The 22,020-nt window shown below is 42.1% G+C and overlaps 1 protein-coding gene across 3 annotated transcripts in view; it reads left to right on the top strand.

Moving 5' to 3' along the window:
• The window catches only part of St8sia6 (ST8 alpha-N-acetyl-neuraminide alpha-2,8-sialyltransferase 6), a 271,765-nt gene that overhangs the window by 85,456 nt on the left and 164,289 nt on the right, over nt 1–22,020 (top strand). Inside the window, exons 1-2 of one of the 3 annotated variants that reach the window (XM_031369050.1) lie at nt 11,317–12,037; nt 12,526–12,624. In XM_031369050.1, the coding sequence (XP_031224910.1) occupies nt 11,937–12,037; nt 12,526–12,624 (200 nt within the window). In that variant the 5' untranslated portion in view covers nt 11,317–11,936. Of the gene's footprint in view, nt 1–11,316; nt 12,038–12,525; nt 12,625–22,020 lie in introns of those variants that run through there. The other 2 variants (XM_031369051.1, XM_031369053.1) reach the window with 2 other exon arrangements.

The following is a 22,020-nucleotide window of genomic DNA, read 5'->3' as shown; positions in this document are numbered from 1 at the left end:
GGTGGTGGCGCATGCCTTTAATCCCAGCACTTGGGAGGCAGAGGCCGGCGGATTTCTGAGTTCGAGGACAGCCTGGTCTTCAGAGCTACACAGAGAAACCCTGTCTAGAAAACAAATAAACAAACAAAAAAGATAGCTGGCTGGGCTAGAGAGATGGCTCAGTGGCTAAGAGCACAGTCTGCTCTTCCAGAGGGTCCTGAGTTCAATTCTCAGCCGTCTGTAATGGGATCTGATGCCCTCTTCTGGTGTATCTGAAGACAGCAACAGTGTACTGGTAGCATCCATAAAATGAATAAATAGATCTTTAAAAAAATTAAGATAGCTGCCAGTTTATTTACATATACCAGAGGCAAGTCTCTTCTGGCCAGATGTAGAGACTTATATAATTAAGCAAACACAGCAGACATACAATGCTGGCCTTGTTGGGGACAGATTCTAGGAAGTTCTAAGTAGCTTCTTCTAAGGGCTTTTGTTGGGAGCTATGCGTGAGCCTCTGTGTAAGGAGTCTGGCTACCCCAGGATGCCTATGTCAACACTCGTTGGCAGTACTTGCCGAGCCTTGCCGAGCCTTGCCTTTTAGCTATCTGCCCAATGAAATTGTCCCAGACTCAGCAGATCACGCATGACACCATGTGAAACAGTATCATCTACCTGCGGGCTGCCCGAATTTCTGGCCCACAGCATATTTATTTAGATATAATAAACTAGCTTCTATTTCAAATCACTAGATGTTTAGTGCAGTGCTATGCCACAGTTGATGACAATGACCTACAGGTTCTTACTCGTTTTTTCAGGGCTATTGGCTTTTCAATTATTTTCTCCATCTCTTGCCCAGTGTGGTGAGCTACCCGGCCAACAGGCCCCAGGGATCTGCTGAGCTCCAACTTCCCAGAGCTAGGATCAGAACTGAGCTTTCTTCTCCATACTCAACTTTTAAGTGCAGGTTCAAGGGTCTGAAGTTAGCTTCTCATGCTTACACACCAACTACTTTAGTCACCAAGTTATCTCCTCAGGCCAAGGGAGTTTTTATATTGAGTTCATCTATGTATTAAATTTATTCAGAAATCTATTTAAAATTTAAAATTTTATTTGTTTTGTGTGTATGAGTGTTATGTCTGCACATGTATTATATATATATATAATGTATGCATGTATGCATGTATACTATGTGAGTGCTTGCTACCCACAGAAGTAAGAAGAGGGCAGCAGATGCCCTGGAGCTGGAGTTACAGAGGCATCATGGGTACTTGGAACTAGTCTTCTTATCTGCTGAGCCATTTCACTAGCATTCTTTTCAGAAGCCATTTTGTTATATTGTTCAGCCTAGACTGTAACTCATTCATGTCCTCCAATTCATGATTCTCCTGCCTCAGCTACACTTGGTGCTGGGATTATAATAGCATTTCTTATACTTGATAGATATTAACTTATGTTGTTGTATTTTGTAAAACATTCCAAAATGTATGAGATCCAAATAGAATGCCTACACAAACATTATCTCTTTTCATAATTTTTAGTAAAATAACTATTGCTTCTTTAATCGATCAACTTTAATGGATTAATCGTATGTATTAACCCTAAAGAAGAGAAGAACAATGTGAACCCCTTCATGCCGTCCTTACACTTTTATGCTCATCCTTTGCATTAGGTACCATCAACTGCAACTTTCTTTTCAAAACGTTACATCCACAAATCTTATATTTATGTAGCCATATTTCAGGGGTATAGGGACAAGGTTTCATATAGTCCAGGATGGCTTCAAACTTGCTGTGCAGTTGAATATGACCTTAAATTTCTGACCCTTTGTCTCTGTCTCCTGAGTACTGGGATTATAGGCATAAGTCACCAAATCTGGTTTTATGAGGTACCAAGGATCAAACCTGGCTCATGTCTGTTATACAAGCACTCTACCAACTGGGTCACATCCCTAGCCCTTTTGTAGCTATTTTAAAAGAGATCATGATGTTTTCATAGTTAACATCTGTTATTTATTCATAATTCTACTAAAAATTATCTATCGCTTGAATTCTTTACGATCAAGACTTCTTCATTGTGAATTATAGTCACAAATAAGTAGTAGAGATGCATTCTGGGAAAAGCATCATTGGGCAATATTGTTAGGTGAAACATAACTTAAATGGTTTACTCTACAGTAATGCACCTATGCTTTGTGATATAGCCTATTTCCTGCACTGAATAAAGTATGTATTTTTAACACAGTGATGGAAAATTGTAAATTTAACACAGGAAAGGTACAATAAAAATTAGATAATAGGGATTTTAAAATTTTACTATAACCCTGTAGGACCATGTTGGTTTATCTGGTCCATTGATGGCTGAAACCTTCTTTCTTATATGACTGACTGAGTTATTTTGACTCGTGTTTTATGGTTAGGTTAGAACTCAGGTTGATTTTATTTTTTTCTGAGAGATGTACATGGATGTCACCTCCTGAGCATTTGAACACTTAAATCATTTGAGAGTTTCATGCGAAAACACAATTGCTTTTACTTAAGAAAATTATCTTCAGTTAGTATAAGAATTCTAGCCAAGTAGCCTGTGCTTTAAAAACTCTGTAAATAACCAACTCTGGGGAAACATAGTTACAATCTCAGGGTTTGAGGGGCTGAGAAAGAAGTTTCAAGTTCAGGGTCTTTCTGGGATACTCACTAAGACCCTATTTTTAATGTCAGGCCATGATAATCAAAATAAAACAGAACAAAGCCAAACAACAAGGAAACAATTTTGCTTCCTTTGTGCTTGCTGTCACCGGATGAAGGCGTAGGCAGAGCAGTTCAGCCTTACTTTTTCTGTCTCAGTACCTTTAGGATTAAAGTTAGTTGTTCTTTATTAAAATTTTCAGTAACACTGTGAGCTCACATAATAAGTTCAGAAGAAGAGACCAGAAAGCATCAACCATTCCTACATTGTTGGTCTCTAGAAAGTTTCCAATGTTTAATTATTAATGCTTAATTTTAAGGAATCATCTAGTACCTATTCATCCACATTTAGTATCTATCTCCAGTGTGTCTGCTTTCCCCCTTTCATTAATGTGTTTTTTTCTCTTTTTTCGTTGAGCCTTGGTCCCAAGTTGGGGTGTCTGGAGTTGATGAGCTGGCTCCGGGGATGAGCTGGTCTCCACCTGAAGTGTCTCCGTAGGGCCCTGGAATCTGGCGGGGATGAGCTGGTCTCCACCCGAAGTGTCTCCGTAGGGCCCTGGGATCTGGGCAAGTTGCAGCTGCCAGACCTGGGTTTTTTAAGTCTCTTTAAGCTCAGGCATTTAGCATTACTTTATCTGGCTTTTGGCCTTATTACCTCCATTCACACACTCCTGGCTTGGTTTCCATGGTAACATTTTAGCCAATCAAAATTGAGGCGTTCACTTAGAGCATTTACCTTAACACATTTCACACACTCACTTTGGGCTGGGTTATATTTGTCATTTCTTTTTTTTTTATTGCTTACATTTAATTAATAGCAAACTTATTGCTTTACATTTAATTAATTAATTAATTAATTAATTTCATCCTGACCGCAGCAGTTTCCCCTCCTTCCAGTCCCATATTTGCCTACCCCACCCACTCTTCCTCTATTTCCCCTGAGAAAAGGGGAGACCTCCCACAAATATCAAATTCCAGTAAGACTAGGCTCATTTCCTATGGAGGCTAATCAAATCACGACCATCCAGTTAGGGGAAAGGGATCCCGAAGGCGGAGACACAGTGTCAACAGAGACCCAGACAGCCCCTGTTTCTGATGTTAGGAGTCCCACAGGAAGACCAAGCTACGCATCTGCTACACATGTACAGAAGGCCTATGTCAGCCCCATGCATGCTCTCTCTGGGCCCCTGTGGCCAAGGGGAAGTTGATTCTATAAGTTTTCTTGTGATGTCCTTGACCCCTCTGGCTCTTGAAATCCTTCTTTCTCCTCTTCAAAAGGATACTACAAAGTCTGCCTAATGTTTGGATTCAGTTCACAACAGTTGCTGTGTGAAGCCTCTCTACCGAGAGTTATGCTAGATTCCTGTCTGTAAGTTTAGCAGAGCATCACTAGCAGTGCCAAGGACTGGCTCTCTTTCATGGGATGCATCTTAAGTTGGGCCAGTCATTGGTTGGCCTCTCCCTCAATTTCTGCTCCATCTTTATCCTGGCACATCTTGTAGACAGGACAAATTGTAGTTTGAAGGTTTTGGGCTGAGTAAATGTCCCAATTCCTTCATTTGAAGTCTTGCCTGGTTACAGGAAATGGCAGGTTCAGGCTACATATCCTCCATTGCTAGTGTATTAGCTAGGGTTACCCTCAGAGATTCCTGGGAGTTTCCCATTGCCCTAGGTTTCTAGATTGTCCCAGACACTCCCACCCCACAATGATTCCAGTTGTCTTTCCCAGTACTCTCTCCCTCCATCCTTCCCCAACTGGATCCCTCCTGTTCCTATCCCCATCCAACCTCGCTCTCCACCCACGGCTCCCATCCACCCAGGATGTCTATTCTATTTCCCCTTCTCAGTGAAGGGGAAATAGAATTCAATCCTGCTCCCTTGGGGCCTCCTTGTTATTTAGCTTCTTTGGGCCTGTGGATCGTAGTATGTCTATGCTTTACTTTAAAGCTAACGTCCACTTACACGTGAGTACATACCATTTTTGTCTTTCCTTGTCTGGATTACCTCACTCAGGATGATCTTTTTCTAGTTCTATCCAGTTTGCCTGCAAATTCAATGACATTATTGTTTTATACCTGGATAATACTCTATTGTGTATTACTCACACAATTCCGAAAGGAGACACATTTTCTTTATTCATTCTTTGAGAAACATCTGAGTTGTTCCCAGTTTCTGGCTATGAAAAATAAGGCTGCTATGAATATAGTTGAACAAGTATTCTTGTGGTACGGTGGAACATCTTTTGTGTATATGCCTGGAAGTGGTATGGCTGGTTCTGAGATAGATCTATTCCCAATTTTCTGAGAAACTGCCAAGTTAATTTCCAAAGTGGCTATGCAAGTTTTCACTCCCACCAGCAGTGGAGGAGTGTTCCCCTTGCTCCACATCTTCACCAGCATGAGCTGCCACTTGAGTTTTTGATCTTAGGCATTCTGACAGGGGTAAGATGGAATCTCACAGTAATTTTGATTTGCATTTCCCTGAGGGCTAAGGATGTTGCACATTTCTCTAAGTGCTTTTCAGCCATTAGACATTCCTCTGTCAAGAATCCTCTGTTTAGATCTGAACCCCATTTTTAAATTCGGTTGTTTGGTTTGTTGCTGTTTAGTTTCTTGAGTTCTTTATATATTTTGGATATCAACCCTCTGTTGGATATGGAGTTGGTGAAGATCTTTTCCATTCTGTAGGAATTTTTTCTTTGTTTTGTCCGTTTGACAGTGTCCTTTGCCTTATAGAAGCTTTTCAGTTTCATGAGTTCCCAGTTATTAATTGTTGATCTTAGTGTCTGAGATGTTGCTGTTCTGCTCAGGAAGTTTACTCCTGTGTGCCAATGGCTTTGAGGCTATTCCACACTTTCTCTTCCATCATGTTTAGTGTATCTAGTTTTATGTTTAGTTTTATTTGATCCACTTGGACTTGAATTTTGTGTAGGGTGATAAGTATGCATCCACTTCTATTCTGTGTAGGTGATAAGTATGCATCCACTTCTATTCTGTGTAGGGTGATAAGTATGCATCCACTTCTATTCTGTGTAGGGTGATAAGTATGCATCCACTTCTATTCTGTGTAGGGTGATAGGTATGCATCCACTTCTATTCTGTGTAGGGTGATAGGTATGCATCCACTTCTATTCTTTTTCATGCAGACATCCAGTTAGACCCGAATTATTTGTTGGAGATGCTTTCTTTTTTCCATTTTATAATTTTGGCCCATTTTTTTTTTTTTGGTTTTTTTTTTTTTTTTTTTTTTTTTTGAGACAGGGTTTCTCTCTGTAGCCCCGGCTGTCCCGGTACTCACTCTGTAGACCAGGCTGGCCTCGAACTCGGAAATCCGCCTGCCTCTGCCTCCCAAGTGCTAGGATTAAAGGCGTGAGCCACCACCGCCCGGCTTGGCCCATTTTTAAAATAAAACAAAGGGACAATGAGCAGTGGGAAAGTACATCAACCCAACAGGTTTTACATAACTGTTTCCATTCTCTTTGATCTTTTATGATCTCTTAAGTGGATTTCAGAGAGCAATGTTTTTGAATTTTAATATTTTTACATTAAAAACACATTTGTAAGGTAAGTGATGATCCTAATTTTTGTGTGTACTTTCAGTTACACTTAAAGTTAAACCAGCTTTATTCTTAGAATCCCTTCTAAATTTTATATTCAAATAGCAGTGGACAAAAATATGCAATAAGACATATCTGAAGATAGGTCCCTCATACAAGGTCATCAATTTCTTGAAATTATTTCTGCTTTTATTTATATCTTATGACTTATTGAAAGTATGCAGCCTTGGTTATACTATTCTTATGAATTTCCTCTCCAAGGAGTAGTTTTAACGTTATGAATCTGGAATTGTCCTGCCATCCTCACAAATCTTTAATATTGCAAAAACCGATCAAGCAGTCTGGAGAGATCAGATACTTTTGTTTTTAGACAGAAAGGGGAAAATGTCATGTAAATGAGGGTTCCCTGGTACATCAGTTCTTTATATCATACAGCATTCATTTCTTTTCTTATACTGATGATTCCTATATCCATGGAGATCTCTCCATCTATTTGATGTTTAAATAGATATAGATAGATATATTTTGCATCTATCTATCAACCATATATATATATATATATGGTATATGTATACATATGTATATATATATCACATGCACACACATTGTTTAGACAGTCTGTACTTGGAAACCATCTTCATGAATCCTGATATCTATGCTTATGGAAACCAAACATATCTCTGGTTTTCCTTGAGCCCTCTTTTTGTTGTTGTTGAGTGACACTTGTTACTATTATATAAAACCATATGCTCTAAATAGAGACACTTTCAACTTTCTGGAAGATTTTCAGTTATTCAAACAATTTTGTAATATATAAAAATGACCCAGTCTTTCTTTTTAAAGTCATTTTCTTGAAGTAAGAACATTCAGGGAAAAGATGAATAACGAATAGTAGAAATTATATAAGCAGCAAATGTTGGGATGTGGCAGAATAGTAAGGCAGAGAAAGGGAATCAAGATGAATGCATTAGAGCTTGGGCAGTGCCTTGGTGGGGACAGTAGCTGCTGTGCAAGCATGGGGACCCAATTCAGATCTCCAACACTCAGGTAAAGAGCTGGGTGTGGCAACACCTGTGCCTGTAACCCCAGCCCTGTGGGGAACTGACTGAGACAGGAGGATCACTGGGGTTTGCTGGTGCGTTAACAATCTAACTCAAAGTACAGTGACATAAACTGTCTCAAAGAAATATGGCAGAGAGTGATAGAGCAGGGCTTCCACCTTCAGAAACATGTGTGCATGCACCAACATACATACAATACACACACACACACACACACACACACACTCACACATACACACAGAGGCAGCATGTGAGAAGCCAGTGACAGAAGGAAAAACTGGAAACCTCCTATTTCTATCAAGAGACAGAACATGCTTGTTAGGTGTAATGGCTACTCTTGCTTGTGAACTTAACTACATCTAGAATTAACTAACCCCCCTGCCCAAAATGGAAGGCACACCTTTGAAGAACTTTTGATTAATATGAAATAGGAAGATCCACTCCTGATCTCTATCTCTGAGGTAGGCAACCATGACTTTATTGGAGATCTTGAGTTGGGAAGACAAACATTTATTCTAGACCATTTGAAAAGCTGGCAAACCTTACTTCTAATCTGGGCCAAGACTTCTGCTGGAAGCCTCTGTGGGAAAGGGAAGGCTTTGGTCTTTGCCTGCTTGCTTTCACCTTGCTAGCAAGTTCATGCTTTCACCAGCATTAGAGCCTACTTCTTTGGGATTCCAGCATGTACTGAAGACAAGCTGAGCCATCCAATCTTGTGGACTGAGCAACTACTGGATTATTGGATTTTCTAGAGAACCCTGATTAATGCAGTAAGTAAACAAATGCAGGAGAAAGCAGGCACTGTGTAAATGATCCATAAAAGAGCATGTCTTTTGTAAACTAGAATCATTTAACTTCTAACCTGTCGTGTTCTCTGATCTCCCAAAATGTTCTCTTTCTTAAAGAACCACCTTTGTTTCTGCCACTAGCCACACATCCCTGGTCCACTTCCTTGTTTTGAAATACAAGAAACCCTGCTGTCAGAGATGCCCTCTGAAATGCACTCTTTGCCTATAACAGGCAGAGTTCTGTCTGCTCACATACTAGTTTGGCACAGGGGTTTGAGCTCAGGTCTGGATCCTGCCTGGTCTTACTATATCCCATATCTTACCTAACAGAGACCTTTGGGGTCGAACCTGCAAGTAAACAGTTGACAGCTTCCTTGGTATAAGTTTTCAACTGTTAAGTAGTATGTATGACTTAAGGCTTTTGTAAGTGAATTGTCTTTGAAGGATAAGCTAGTTAATTAATACCATACCAACCCAAGACTTAAGTGATGAGGCCTACAGTAAAGTTCCCACTGTCAGATTTTAAGGCTCAGCTCTGAATTCCCACTGCAAATTCACACTTGGTTTCCCAATGAAAATGGGCTTTTGTAAGTGCCCTGACTATAGCCATGGGCATGACAGAAAGCGACTCCCGTTTGCAGCAAGAGTGTTTAGGGAACCCAGCACAGGGGTGACTCTTGCAGTTGCCTTGAGCCCAGCTGTGCTGAAATATTAAACTTTAGTAAATTAGGCGAAATTGCAGCTTCCTGATGGTTACCTGATGTCATTCCCCTTTTCTGCAGATCATTGCTAGTATGAGTTGTCCACATGGAAATACAACTCAGGATATTTTCCAAAGCCAGGCAGCCCTCCTGCTGTCAAGGATAATTCTGCTGTACCTACTCAAGAGATGGAGTAAACTTCTAACTATGGAGAATGTTATCACCACTTCATTTTACTTTAGTTAGCCTTTGTTCTTTAATTTGGATTTGTTTTTGTTATTCCTTGTGTGTGCACATACACATGACGTGTGTGCTTGAGTATAGACACACGCGCCATTTCCTGTGTATGGAGGTCAGAGGTCAACCCTTAGGAGTTGGCTCTTTCCTTCCCCAGTGGGTTCAGGGATCAAACTCAGGTTGTTAGGCTTTCAGAGCAAGTGCATTATCCATTGATCCACAGTGCTACATCATTTTAGCACTGTTGGAATGTAGCAGCTTTTTTCTTTCTTGGTTAGTAACATTTTAATGACAGTGTCGAGTTGTAGAAGATAATCATATCTATAGTCACATTTACTTTCTGCTTCCCGGAACTTCTCTTTGAGAATAACATTTATTTGAAAGTGGTTTCACTTCATTGGTCATTTTACTGATAAACTATGTGCAAACTTCTGGTTTGGTTTTAACCAAGTGTTTTTCCAGGAGATACAGGTTGACGCCAGGAACTAGAAATCCTTAAATGTGTGTGGCTGGGGATGGGGGAGCATAGAATGGCAGTGGGTGTCTTCTGCTATTGCTCTCTATAGTATTTGTGAGAGAGGATCTCTCAGTAGTCCTGGTTAGACTGACTGGGCAGTGAGCCCTAGAGATCTCCCATTCCCCACTCCACCTTAGTGTTGTGTAGAATTGCAAGCTTGAGGCTGCCAGGCTGCCTGGCTCTTTACGTAGGTGCTGTAATCTTAGTTTCAGTACTCCTCTTTACCCACCGAGTCACTTCTCTGGCTCTTCTAGATATTTTAAATTAAGCATTTCCCCCCAAATGATATAGCACTCAGGTTGCTTTGGGAATAATCTCAGCTCTTCAAAAGGAGAGTGAATAATCAAAGGAAGTACCTGTTTGACAAATGATGACGTTTATGCTCTGTTGATGTACGTCCGGGATCTAGAATTACATGTATAGCAGAGGAAGCCTTGCCTTAGGAGCTAGGCCGATGATAGACCATGCTTGGACAGGATAGCTTAAGGCTAAAAGAGTTGGGACTGTTTTCTAAATGAACAATTGCAAAGCCAGATTATATCATCTCATCATTGGCTCATAGTTCAGCATCAAGTGAAGTTCTGATCAATAAATTCGATTTTAACCAATAAGTGAGATAGTCCTCAATATGATCTTCAGGAAGCATCTTTGTCCTCTTCAGTTACAGCTCTTCATAAATACACTTGCCTGGGTAGATGACACAATGGATTTTTAAAGATCTGGATGAGTTCAAGATCAGAGTTCCAGCATTGTAAAGTTCATGGCTGGCCTTTGGCTGTCCCCTCCCCTCACAAATTAGTGAGAAAGGAAACTCCTGCTCCCTGCTCTTTGTGTGTGTGTGTGTGTGTGTGTGTGTGTGTGTGTGTATGCACCTATGTACAGGAACAAAAGTCAAAGGCTGGCATTGAGTGGGGTCTTCTATCACTCTCCACCTTATCATTTGGCACAGAGCCTTCCACTGAACCCTGATCTAAACTAAATTCATCTAACCCAAGTGAGCTATCCATCTCTCCAGCTTCATGCTGAGAGATTCACCCTTTGGATCAAATCACACTTGGAGGCTAGAGTTTCAATACACAAATTGGCTGTCGACCTATAGCAACAAGAAAAGAAATATTTGAGACATATTAATGTCAATGACTTACTTGAACAAAGAAGGATTCATGAATTAGGCAGCTCTTGGAAACAGAAGAGGGGACATCTGCCCAGCAGTGGGCAGCAAGCTTTTGGTTGGGCGGGCACAAAGTCTTAGTACAGGAATCACCTGATTCGCTTCAAGTAGGTAACTGACTATCTGTTTGGTGTAATGAGTTGGCTGCTTATGATTGGTTGGCGCATTTTTCTTTAATTGGTGAAATTCTCGCATTCGTTATAGTTCCAATTAGGTTCTGGGTTAGGCAAGACTTTAAAATCCAGAGATCACTTCCATTGACAGTAGGCAAATCTGTTTTTCTGGAAAACATTTGGTAAACAATGGTAAACATTTCAGGTTCTGAGAGCTATAGGCTCTCAGTCACCACTACTCAGTTCTGCCCTTATAACGCATAAGCAGTCAATCTGTCACACAATCATATGCTCCTCAATAATACAAATTACTGGACACAAAGATGTCCAACAAAACAGTTTTTTAAAGCAAGCAGGGATGACTCTGGTCAAAGGTGGGTGGATCTGGTAATTTGGTGTCAACTGTTCACATTACATCGCTGGAAGGTGCCATGCAATGCCAAGGTCTACTCAAATGTCACCAAGTTCCTGGCAGCTTTCAGGCACGTGGGAGGATCCAGCTGAGCAACTCAGTTTGCAAACTTTTTGAAGTGGATCCGTTTTGCAATTCTCTTCAGTCCTCCAGGTTCTAGCTGGGGTTTGGGGGGGGGGGGCAGTTACATAGCAGAGTCGCAATGTGATTGGGTGGGTCGCTTGGGGCCAAGCGCGCACTCAGGCGAAGGTGAGAGCAGCTGAAAAGTTGGAGCCCAATCAGCGCGGAGTTGAGCGCTGTGCCCCAACCTTCAGGTGACCCCGTGCGGCAGCGGCGGCAGCAGTAGGCAGAGGCAGCGGCGGCTGCAGCGACCAGAGCCCGCAGCTGCTCCGAGCGCCTCCGGGAGGACAGGCGGCGAGCTCGGAGGATTGTCATCCGCTAGCCGTCCGTCAGCTTCGGCGGCTGGGGGCTGGCTTGGAAGAAGCCGGTGAGCCTGGACGCGGCTTCTTCGGCTTGGTGCCCAGCAACACTGTTGCAGGCTGGGCTCCGGGCAACCCCCAGAGTGTGGGCCCGCGCCACAGCCTTTGAACGCTGGGGGTGTGCGTGGCAGCGGCCGCGGTGGCGGCAGCGGCGGCGGCGGTGACCGGAACGGCGAGTCGGTGCCGCCCGGGCTGCGCTTCGCCTCGGCAGCTTTGGCGGCGAGGGCGCCCGTGGCTCAGGATGAGACCGGGGGGCACGCTGTTCGCCCTGGTAGGCAGCCTGATGCTGCTGCTCCTCCTGCGTCTGCTCTGGTGCCCGGCTGACTCGCCCGCCCGCTCCAGGTAATTCCCCGGCCTCTACTCGCCCCACCTGCAAGGTCTGGTGCGCCCAACGCTGTGCTCTGGGCGTTGCTTTCTGGGGACCACCGGAAAGATCCGGGTGACTGATCACTCTTACACTTTTGACCAAGCAGCTCCTTGAGGGTAGGGTGGGGCTCGGGGGTCGCAGAAAGGGGACGCTTGGCCGGATGACTTGGTATGAAGTGGAAAGAGACACGTCGGGGTTGGGAGGGCTCCGGATAGTGCCTCTGTGGGCAAGAGACCGCGGAGAGGAACCTGCTGAAAAGGTTTCCCGCCAGGCTCCAGGACTCCCCCATTCTACTCCCGGTTTTGTCCTAAGGTTTTTTTTTCCTCCCTAACTTCAAGATTAGGGACCCATCCCGGAGCTGGGCTGCACAGAGATGGGTACGCTTGAAGCGCAATGCCCAGTCTGCCAGCCACACTGGCTTCCAACGCGGTGTAGTAACTTCGTTTTCTCGCTGGCTATGCAGGCTGCTGGTGGAGGAAGGCAGGGAGGACACCGGGGCCACCTCCGCTGCACTGAGGATCCTCTGGAGCCCGACAACCCCAGTACCACGCACCAGGAACAGGTACTAAGGCCCCTAGGGGCAGATGGGCAAGGACTGGGCAAGACTGCGAGACCCCATGGGACTCGCTTGAGTGCTTTGCCTGGATATCTCTGTGTCTCTGTCTGTCTGTCTGTCTGTCTCTGTGTCTCTGTCTCTCTCTCACATACACACAGAAAGAGGGAGACACCACACACACACACACACACACACACACACACAGAGAGAGAGAGAGAGAGAGAGAGAGAGAGAGAGAGAGAGAGAGAGAGACTCTATGCACATCAACCTTTTAAAACACATCTCTCGTATCAACTACACTATCAAAGATGGGTACTGAATTCTGTAGCTAATGGCGTGTGGAAAACCCCAGAGAAGCCGCTTGCCTATCTTTACTGAGGGATTTGGTCGGTGGGTTTTGTTTTCTTTGCTTTAAAGTGCATCTGTGTTGAGATTGAAGGAATACAGCTCTTCCGTGTGTTTGTCCTGGATGAACGATGACTTACATTTCTTCCTTACTATGGGTGTGTACTAATAATGCACAGTAATTATTGGATATTTATTCTTCTGATTATAGAAGTAGTACAACGTAATACAGAAAGACATAGGGGAAATACATACAAGAAGTTAATATTAACTCAGAGCCCCATACCCAGGTATTATTTTCAGGTTGGGACTGCTTTATGTCTCTGTAATGTCAATTTCCTATATGTGAAAAATGCATGTGAGATTGTACTTTGTGGCTTGTGTGTCATCTTTTTTTCCCCCTGAAGAATCATAGGCCTGGACATGACTTTACCACCTCCCACCAATGTTGCTTGTTATTAGTTATTCACCATCTTAATATCCTGTAGTCTGTTTAATAATTTCTTCTTTACTCATTTAAATGCTTTCCCATCTTCATTTCGTTTTGTTTGCTAGGAGGTATTCTATTAAGTCTATCCTTGCATGTAAATCTTTATCTTCATTTCAGACTCATTTCCTTAGAAGGACTGATAGAAAGTTGGATTATTAGGTCAAAATGAATGTGCATTTAACGTTCTAAATCTCATTTCTTCCCAATTGCTTCCTAGAACAGTTGAGTCAATTTCTGCTTCTACACATCTCTGGAGCAGGCTGCGTCCTGTTCGGCTTTGCTATTACAAAGGCAATTTTGAATACTGTCCCCTCCTCCTCTCTCCTCTCTGTCTCTCTCTGTCTCTGTCTCTCTCTGTGTCTCTGTCTCTGTATCTCTCTGTGTCTCTGTCTCTCTCTGTCTCTCTCTGTGTCTCTGTCTCTCTCTGTCTCTCTCTGTGTCTCTGTCTCTCTCTGTCTCTGTCTCTCTCTGTCTCTGTCTGTCTGTCTCTCTCTGTCTCTGCCTCTGTTTCTCTGTCTCTGTCTCTGTCTCTGTCTCTGTCCCTCTCTCTCTCTCTTTCCCTTCTGCTCTCTCCCTCTTTCTCTTCCTCTTCATCCTTCTGGATATTCTTGGCTCTTGGATCCACCTTGATTTTCTGACTGCATGATTCGACATTGTTTCCCACAAAGCTCTTAGCCTGATCCTCAGAAGGATCTGGAAATACTTGGAAGCAACTCCGCACTGAGGAACTATTACAGGCTGCCACAGGTACCTCACTGGAATTCCAGAGTCTGGTAGCGACACTAGGAAATCCTGGAGTAATGAAACTTTTGATAAAAAGATTGATATGTACTTGATTTTCCCCAACTTTATGCACAAGAAGGGAGAAGCTTCCCTTATTAAATGAGGTTGGGAGGCCTTCTGCCTACAAGTCAGTCATTCAACTATTGTTCATCCTGGGCTTTTCCTTTTAGGAAGTTCAAAAGCACATACTCCTTAGTTGTCTAGTCCCGGGTCTTTGCAGAGGTCACTAATTAATTTTTATTCTTTGGCATCCTTCTCTTGAAAGATATACTTACCATACTTCTTAAATTAATGTTGGCAATTCCTATTTTTACTGAACATGATCTATTTTTAAAAAAGATTATTCTTGTTTAAACCAGACTGCTGTGTTCATGACAAAAATCCTCTTTGTCCTTTGATCTATTTTATATCTTTCTCATTAATGATTTTTATTATTCATGGAGCAGGGGAGTAAACTGTAATTCACTACTGCTTGGCTATATAGAGAAATTGGCATTTTTTCCCATTTTTCTGTAGCTGGTCTGCTTCTCCTTGTTACTGATCTTAGCAATAATAAGAGTAGCCATCATCCCTTGAATGCTTCTTGTGTAGCAGACACTGATCTAAGCATTTTATATTTATTAACTCATTTATGCTTTTGAACTGCTAAAAGAAACAGTTATCTTCTTTTTATAGATTGAGAAATTGAAACACACAAGATAATTTCCTGATGTCATAGAGTTGTGCAGCCAAGAGTCAAACCCAGGTCATATGGAGCCAAAAGCCTGCCCTCAAACTCCTTCATGTGTATGTGCATGTGTGTGTGTGTGTGTGCTTGTGCATGTGTGCATGTATGTATATATATTTGTGCATGTGTGTGTATCTGTCTGTATGCCTGTACATGTGTGTGTGTGTGTGTGTGTGTGTGTGTGCTTGTGCATGTGTGCATGTGTGTGTTTATGGGTTCTGGGCAATATGGTGTATGTGTGTGTGTGTCCATGTGTGACAGTTTAACTCTTTCTGATAATATCCATTCTCTCTTAAAGTACACACTCCATGTGTCAGATTGCTTTTTTGCCACTTCTTGTTCCTGTAAGATGGCATGTAGATACATGGGCAGGGGGCATAAAGCTGAAGTTCAGGGGCATGGTATGTTTTAACTCCCCATCTGCAAAATAACATCCCTTCTCTGTTTGGTGGCCAGCTTCCTGTCAATGACCATTGTAAGAACTGCAGCTTGTGGCTCTCTCATTCTCCTTCAGCATCGCTCTTGTTGGAGTCCCATAGCCAGAGGGCATCCTGATACTACCTCTGGGGTATCTGCTGAAGATCTCCTTTCAGTCTGTCCTAGTCTGTGACTAAAATGTTTGCTTCTGTTTATTGCAGAATATTTGATCACACAATGAACCCCAAGATTGTATTATTTACTGGAGAAACCTGATTTTAGTTATGGTGTGGCTCAGCCATAGCACACATGCTTAATCCAAGAACTTTCTGATTATCTTGACCAGGATTAAATAGAGTCATAGGTCAAGAGTAGGAGCAAGCGACCATTTGGCAGAGAGTGAACACAGGGCAAAACCATAGAGAGTAAGAGGAGGACAGGAGGGCAACTAGAGAAGCACACAGAAAGTAGAAGGAAGGGACCTTCAGTGTGAAGGGTTTTTGAGACACTGTGGAGGAGAACTTCTCTATTCTTTTGTGATGTTGTTTGAGGAGAAAGGTCAGCCAGCTGCTTTCTTTGCCTCTTTGAGCTAACAGGTTTCACCCCAGCATCTGGCTTCCAAGTCTCCATTGGTAAAATCGAATGATCGGGTTTTTGGTGTTTTGTTGTTGTTTGTTTATTTTAAATTGGAGGAGGTAGCAACCCCCTTCTGCCATTGCTACCTTAAACTTAACCCTGGTACTGTCCCCGCCTTTTCTCAGTAAGCCAGAACCCATGCCTGCCCTTTTCGCCCTAATGTAAATATAGCCTTGATTACAGCATAAGCTTTAATGGAAGTTATAGGAAGCAGAGAGAAGGGACTGGGGAGCTTCTTCCCAGTGAGGTGCTTGAGTGGGAAAGGAGGCAGGTGTCTAAGCGCCCTCTGGAAAAGTCTCTGCTAACTGCAGCAAGATCTGTTGTCTGAAGAGGAATAGTTATGCCTCCTTCCTCCTTGCCCCCTTCAGTAAAACCTCTTCAGGTTCTCCATGTACCCCATGGGATATTTCTAATTGCCTAGAAGAAGGCCATGCATTAAAGACAGAAAAGAAGACATACTAAGAATTAACTGAGACACACTAAGAATTAAAATATAACAATAAATTCTTTCTTTTTCACATAAACTTTGTCAAAGTCTGTCCTGGGCTTTTTGGATTTACATCTCCTCAAATGTATTTCTGTGCTCCATTTCATTTGTAGTTTTTAAAAAGTTATTCTTCTTTTCCAATGTCTTGAACTGCAGAGTTGAATTTTTATGTGCTTTTTCCTTTCCCCTTATAATGAAAAATTTTGATACTATTAATTTTCCTAGGAATGCAGCTTTGAAATCACTTTAAAAATATCTTTACATGTGATATGGGTTGAACTCATAATCTCATGCATGTTAGACTTTCCACTGAGGCATTTCCCTAGCCATAGACATATTTTAAAAGGTTTAAGTCATAGTATTCAAATTTTAAATATGTGTGTGTGTGTGTGTGTGTGTGTGTGTGTGTGTGTGTAGTCTATGGGCTTAAGGAGTGCTCAGTGACGAAGAGCATTTACTGTCTTTGCAGAGGACCCAAGCTGGGTTCTCAGAGTTAATTTTGAATGTTCCAGAGCCGCCTCTAGCTTCAGCTCTTGGAGAATCTGGTGCTTCTGGCCTCTGTGAGTAGCAACACTCACAAGCACATATACAGATCCCTGTGCCCTATACCACGTAATTAACATTAATAAGGAAAATATTAAATATATTATCATTTTGGGTCAGGAACATTTATTTGCAATAACATTTTTGTTTTATCTCCAAAGTAGTTAAATTTTTCTCAAATATCAATATTTTCTTAAATGATATCAATTTCATTTTTGAGTAGAAGAGAAATACAGCAAAATTCTGCTGAAGTATCAACGAGTGAGTTCCTAAGTAGTCAATTACTAGACATGAGAAATTGGGTGGTTAGCACAGATGTCTGTGACAGCTGATCTGGAGTTCCTAGAATCCTTCACAGAAACTATATAAATGCTCACTGTGGCTTGATACCCATTTGTAGCAGTTTCCTCTGGGGTTCAACATCAGTGGTGATGAGCTGGGGTCTTGCGGCTTTCTGGTGCTTTCTGGCCACCAGCAGCTACTCTTTGGATGTTCTGGTTAGTTGGTGTCTGTCTTGACCTACCTGAAGTATCTGGACAGTAAATTTTCCAGAAGTCTGGGACCACATATTCACTTTTAATTTGCCTGGTGTTCATTTTAATGACCTTTCTTTTTAGGTTATTATGACCAGTGCTTGGATTGTGCCAATTTGAGAACTGGGAGCAGGCAGAGTTCAGATGTCAATCATAGTACATTCAATTCACATGACCTTGAGGGTATTTCTGAGAACTCTTATTATGTGTTTTAAATGAACATACAGAAAAGTCCCAGTCATTTCAACACTCAAAAGATAGCTTCTATTCATATTTTTCCTTTCTCAATGTGTGTCTGTGTTGATATCTATCTATTCATATCTCTCTCTGTCTCTCTTTCTCTGTCTCTCTGTCTCTCTCTATATTTATCTATGTATATATGTATATATAGATAGATAGATAGATAGGTAGATCGAGATAGAGATAAAAAACTCTGCATTTTAGGGGTACAGAATGACAACTTTAAACATCATCTGTGCAATTGCAATGACTTTTCTTCTGCAGCATGCTTTTTGAAGCAAGTAGTAGAATAGAGAGATCTTTCCTTAAAGTACTTGTTTTGTCCCTGTGCCACATGGGCTATTTATCATCTCTGATTTTGGCTTGTACCCTGAGTGTGTTTGGTCCTCTGATTATTTGGATAAATTCCTAGAAGCAAAAGTGTTTGTCGTGGAACATTTAAAATGCTGCTGTGGTCTGTGTGACAATCTGTCATGATGTCTCTTCTAATTTTAGCGGCATGCAAGAGTGACAGCTGACCCTAACTCCAGGAGGGTTTAAAACTTCATCTTTAAGAAACAAAATTGACACCTTAATCTGGATTTGTTTAACCATTTTGGTAGATTATTTTTTGTTAACCTTTTCCATTTATATTTTTCTTTTCTAAATTGACTTTTGATATCTCTCCATTGGCATCTGATTTTCACTTATGATTTATGAGAAGTTCATGTATATCACACATATGAGATTTATGCTCTGTGCATAAAATATTTCCTAGCTTTTATTAACATCTAATTGTTAGTTATTGCTGTTATATACCTAGTAGAAGTTTTCAGTCTCTCTCTTGCTGTATCCCTCATCTTTACCTTCTCTTCCTAGTTTTAGTTTTCTTTTCTTTTTTATTAGATGTTTTCTTTATTTAGATTTCAAATGTTATCCCTTCCCTCCTTTCCCCTCCAAAAACTCCCTATCCCCTCCCCCTGCTCACCAACCCACCCTCTCCCACTTCCTGCCCTGGCATTCCCCTATACTGGGGCACAGAGCCTTCACAGGGCCAAGGGTCTCTCCTCCCATTGATGACCGACTAGGCCATCTTCTGCCACATATGTGGCTAGAGCCATGGGTCCCCCCATGTGTACTCTTTGGTTGGTGGTTTAGTCCTTGGGAGCTCTGGGGGTACTGATTAGTTCATATTATTGTTCGTCCTAAGGGACTGCAAACCCTTCAGCTCCTTGGGTCCTTTCTCTAGCTCCTTCATTCTATGTGTGTACAAATCTTCGACACTAAATTAAGTGTATATCTGTAGTTTAAAACTACTTGAGATTACTTAAACTGACCCATTGCAGCTTATATCGGATGCAGCATAAGGTGGTATTCTCACCTGTTGTTATTATCTTAATAAATGCTTTCTTCTTTGAAAATTCTTTCCTTAATATAAACCTAGTTATTGCTTAAAAACCTAGAAGCATTGTTTTGATCCCCTTGTAAATGCCTGACATATGCCATCTTAAATTATGCTTTTCTATTTCTTCTTCATTTTTATTTCTTCCTTGGTCAGTTGGCATAAACCTTTCAATACCTTTAGCCATGGGGTGTACATGCCAATCTCTCTGAAACCCTGGTACTCAGTTCCAGGATAGCAATTTCATTTTCTTTGTTCTTTTCCTTAATACTTTTTTGTTGTTGTTCTTCTGGCATTTAAGGCTTTGTGAATGCTAAGCAGGCACTCTGTCACTTCTTCTTTTAAATCTTAAAATATTTCCCCCTAAGATTTTGCAGACATTGTTCCCTATTTTCGAACATTTTGACCTCAGTATGAGAGGCCTTGACAGTTTTATTTTCATAGCTTTTAAAGTAATTGATTTAATTATTTGTTTTACTCGATACTGACAGCAAAACTTAAAGTCTCATGAGATAGCTTAGTGGATCAAGTACCTGCTGTGCGACCCTGAGGCCCAGAGTTCGTGTCTCTAGAACACACATACATGCTGGATAGGCGTGGTAGCTGCTGTGTATTTAGTTCTCAAAAGAGATATTGAATTTCTATCATGCTGACTTGATAGACTAGCTGCATTGTCAGTTTCTGGTATCAATGGAGCTGTATTGCCAGTTTCTGGTATCAATGGAGAAGGCCTTCCCTAGTGAATAAGAAGTCAAGTTACTGAGGAAGGTTCCAGATTTCAGCTTCATGCCTTCATGGCCATACATATGTACTTGGTTCCCTTGCATGCATGCACACTCAGGCCCTGACTCATATCGCACATCACACATGGAATCCCAAGACTTGGGAGGTGGAGACAGAAGGATTATGTGTTGAAGGCCAGCCTGGACTATGTGAGACTGTGGCTCAACACACACACACACACACACACACACACACACACACACACACACACACAAATACCCCACAATGTTATGTCTACACAATAATCCCTTTAGATGAATGTTGACTCTTTAGGCGTCAGGGTTAGCTAACTTAAAATTACAAAAACCTTGTCATTTTTCTCTGTGTGGTTGTTTCAAGAGTTCCCAAGTCTGCCTGAGCTCTGTGGTGTGTGGTGTGGCTATCTCTAATTTATGTCATTATTTTCTGCCCCAGGTGGACCTCTTGACTTCTTCACATGTATTCTTTCTTTGCCCTTTACCCTGCCTCTAGGGATGGGTTTTATATGTGTTCTCAGTATTGCTGAATTATTAAGCAATAGCATCCACTCTCAGTTTTTGTCCTCTCTAAATTAGTAAATGGATTACATTTTTTGTTCTTTACTGCCTTTTCCTTTAGGCTATACCATAACATAAAAGCTTCTCTCACAGAAAAGTTGTCTAAATTTTCTTAGTTTTTTTCTTAAAATATTATTCATGTGTGTCCATTTATTTGTCTGTATTTGTCTTTGCATAAGTCTGTTCAGGCATGTATAGGCCAGGAGTCAATGTGTTCCTCACATTGACTGTCTTCCCCAGTCATGACCCATATCATATTATTTTCTGAGAAAGAATCTCTCACCAAATCTGGACCTCATTGATTCAGCTAGACTGGCTGCCCTGTGAGCTTAGAGAGTCATCCTGCCTCTGTGTCCTTATCTAGAGGAAATGTAATCCAGGTACACACCACTATACCCAGAATTCCGTGTGAGTGCTGATGACCAAGCTCTCAAGGCACTTGACAGACCAAGTTTCTCCCTATAGGCTCACTTGCTTACTCTGTGTTTACTTGTTGTGGTGGTTTGAAAGAAATGTCCCCTTGTGGCTCATAGGTAGTGGCACTCTTAGGAGATGTGTTCATGTTGGAGTAGGCATGGCCTTGCAGGAGGAAGTGTGTCACTGGGGATAGACATTGAGGTCTCAGATGCTGAAGCCAGGTCCAGTGTGACACTTCACTCCTGATACTTGCAGGGCCATATATAAAACTCTTAGCTACCTCTCCAGAACCATGTCTTCCTGTAAGCCACCATGCTTCCTGCCATTGCAATAATCAATTCAATCTCTAAACTGTAAGCCAGGTCCAATTAAATGTTTTCCTTTACGAGAATTGCTGTGCTCATGGTGTCTCTTCATAGCAATAAAACCCTAAGACACTTGTGTTTATTGAGAACATGAAATACCTACTTTCTGAACAACACCCAGAGGAAGCTCCACTCCCAGGCTCTCTGACACATCCAGGATCGAGGTGAGCAGGAACCAACATCTGTCCCAACACTGGGAGTAACTGGGACCAGTGGGACCAGGCACACAGGAACTCCGTCAGCCCAGTGAATCGAGTTCCTTCCGGTCTGTCTGGGCTGGGGTCCAGAGCAGACCTTGGGTGCAAGCTCTACAGCCAGTGCCACAACACCCAGAGGAAGCTCCATTTCCAGGCGCTCTGACACACCCAGGATCAGAGGTAAGCAGGAACAAACATCTGTCCCAACACTGGAAGTAACTGGGACCAGCTTACTTGACCAGGCACACAGGAACTGCCAGCCCAGTGACTCCGGTTCCTTCTGGTCTGTCTGGGTTAGTGTTCTGAGCAGACCTTGGGCACAAGCTCTGCAGTCAGTTCCACAACACACAGAGAAAGCCACACTCCCAGGTGATCTAACAAGCCCAGGATCCCAGAATCACAGAATCACAGGATCACAGAGACAGCTTGACTCTGAGGAGTTCTGACAAAACCAGGATCAGAGGAAAGATAGGCTCCAGTCAGATTTAGTAAGGGCAGGTAGCACTAGAGTTAACCAGATGC

The sequence above is a fragment of the Mastomys coucha genome, unplaced genomic scaffold (assembly GCF_008632895.1).
Source record: "Mastomys coucha isolate ucsf_1 unplaced genomic scaffold, UCSF_Mcou_1 pScaffold15, whole genome shotgun sequence".
In the NCBI taxonomy this organism is placed as follows: Eukaryota; Metazoa; Chordata; class Mammalia; order Rodentia; family Muridae; genus Mastomys; species Mastomys coucha.
Note: the sequence above shows the minus strand (reverse complement) of the source record. Positions and strands in the feature narration are given on the sequence as shown.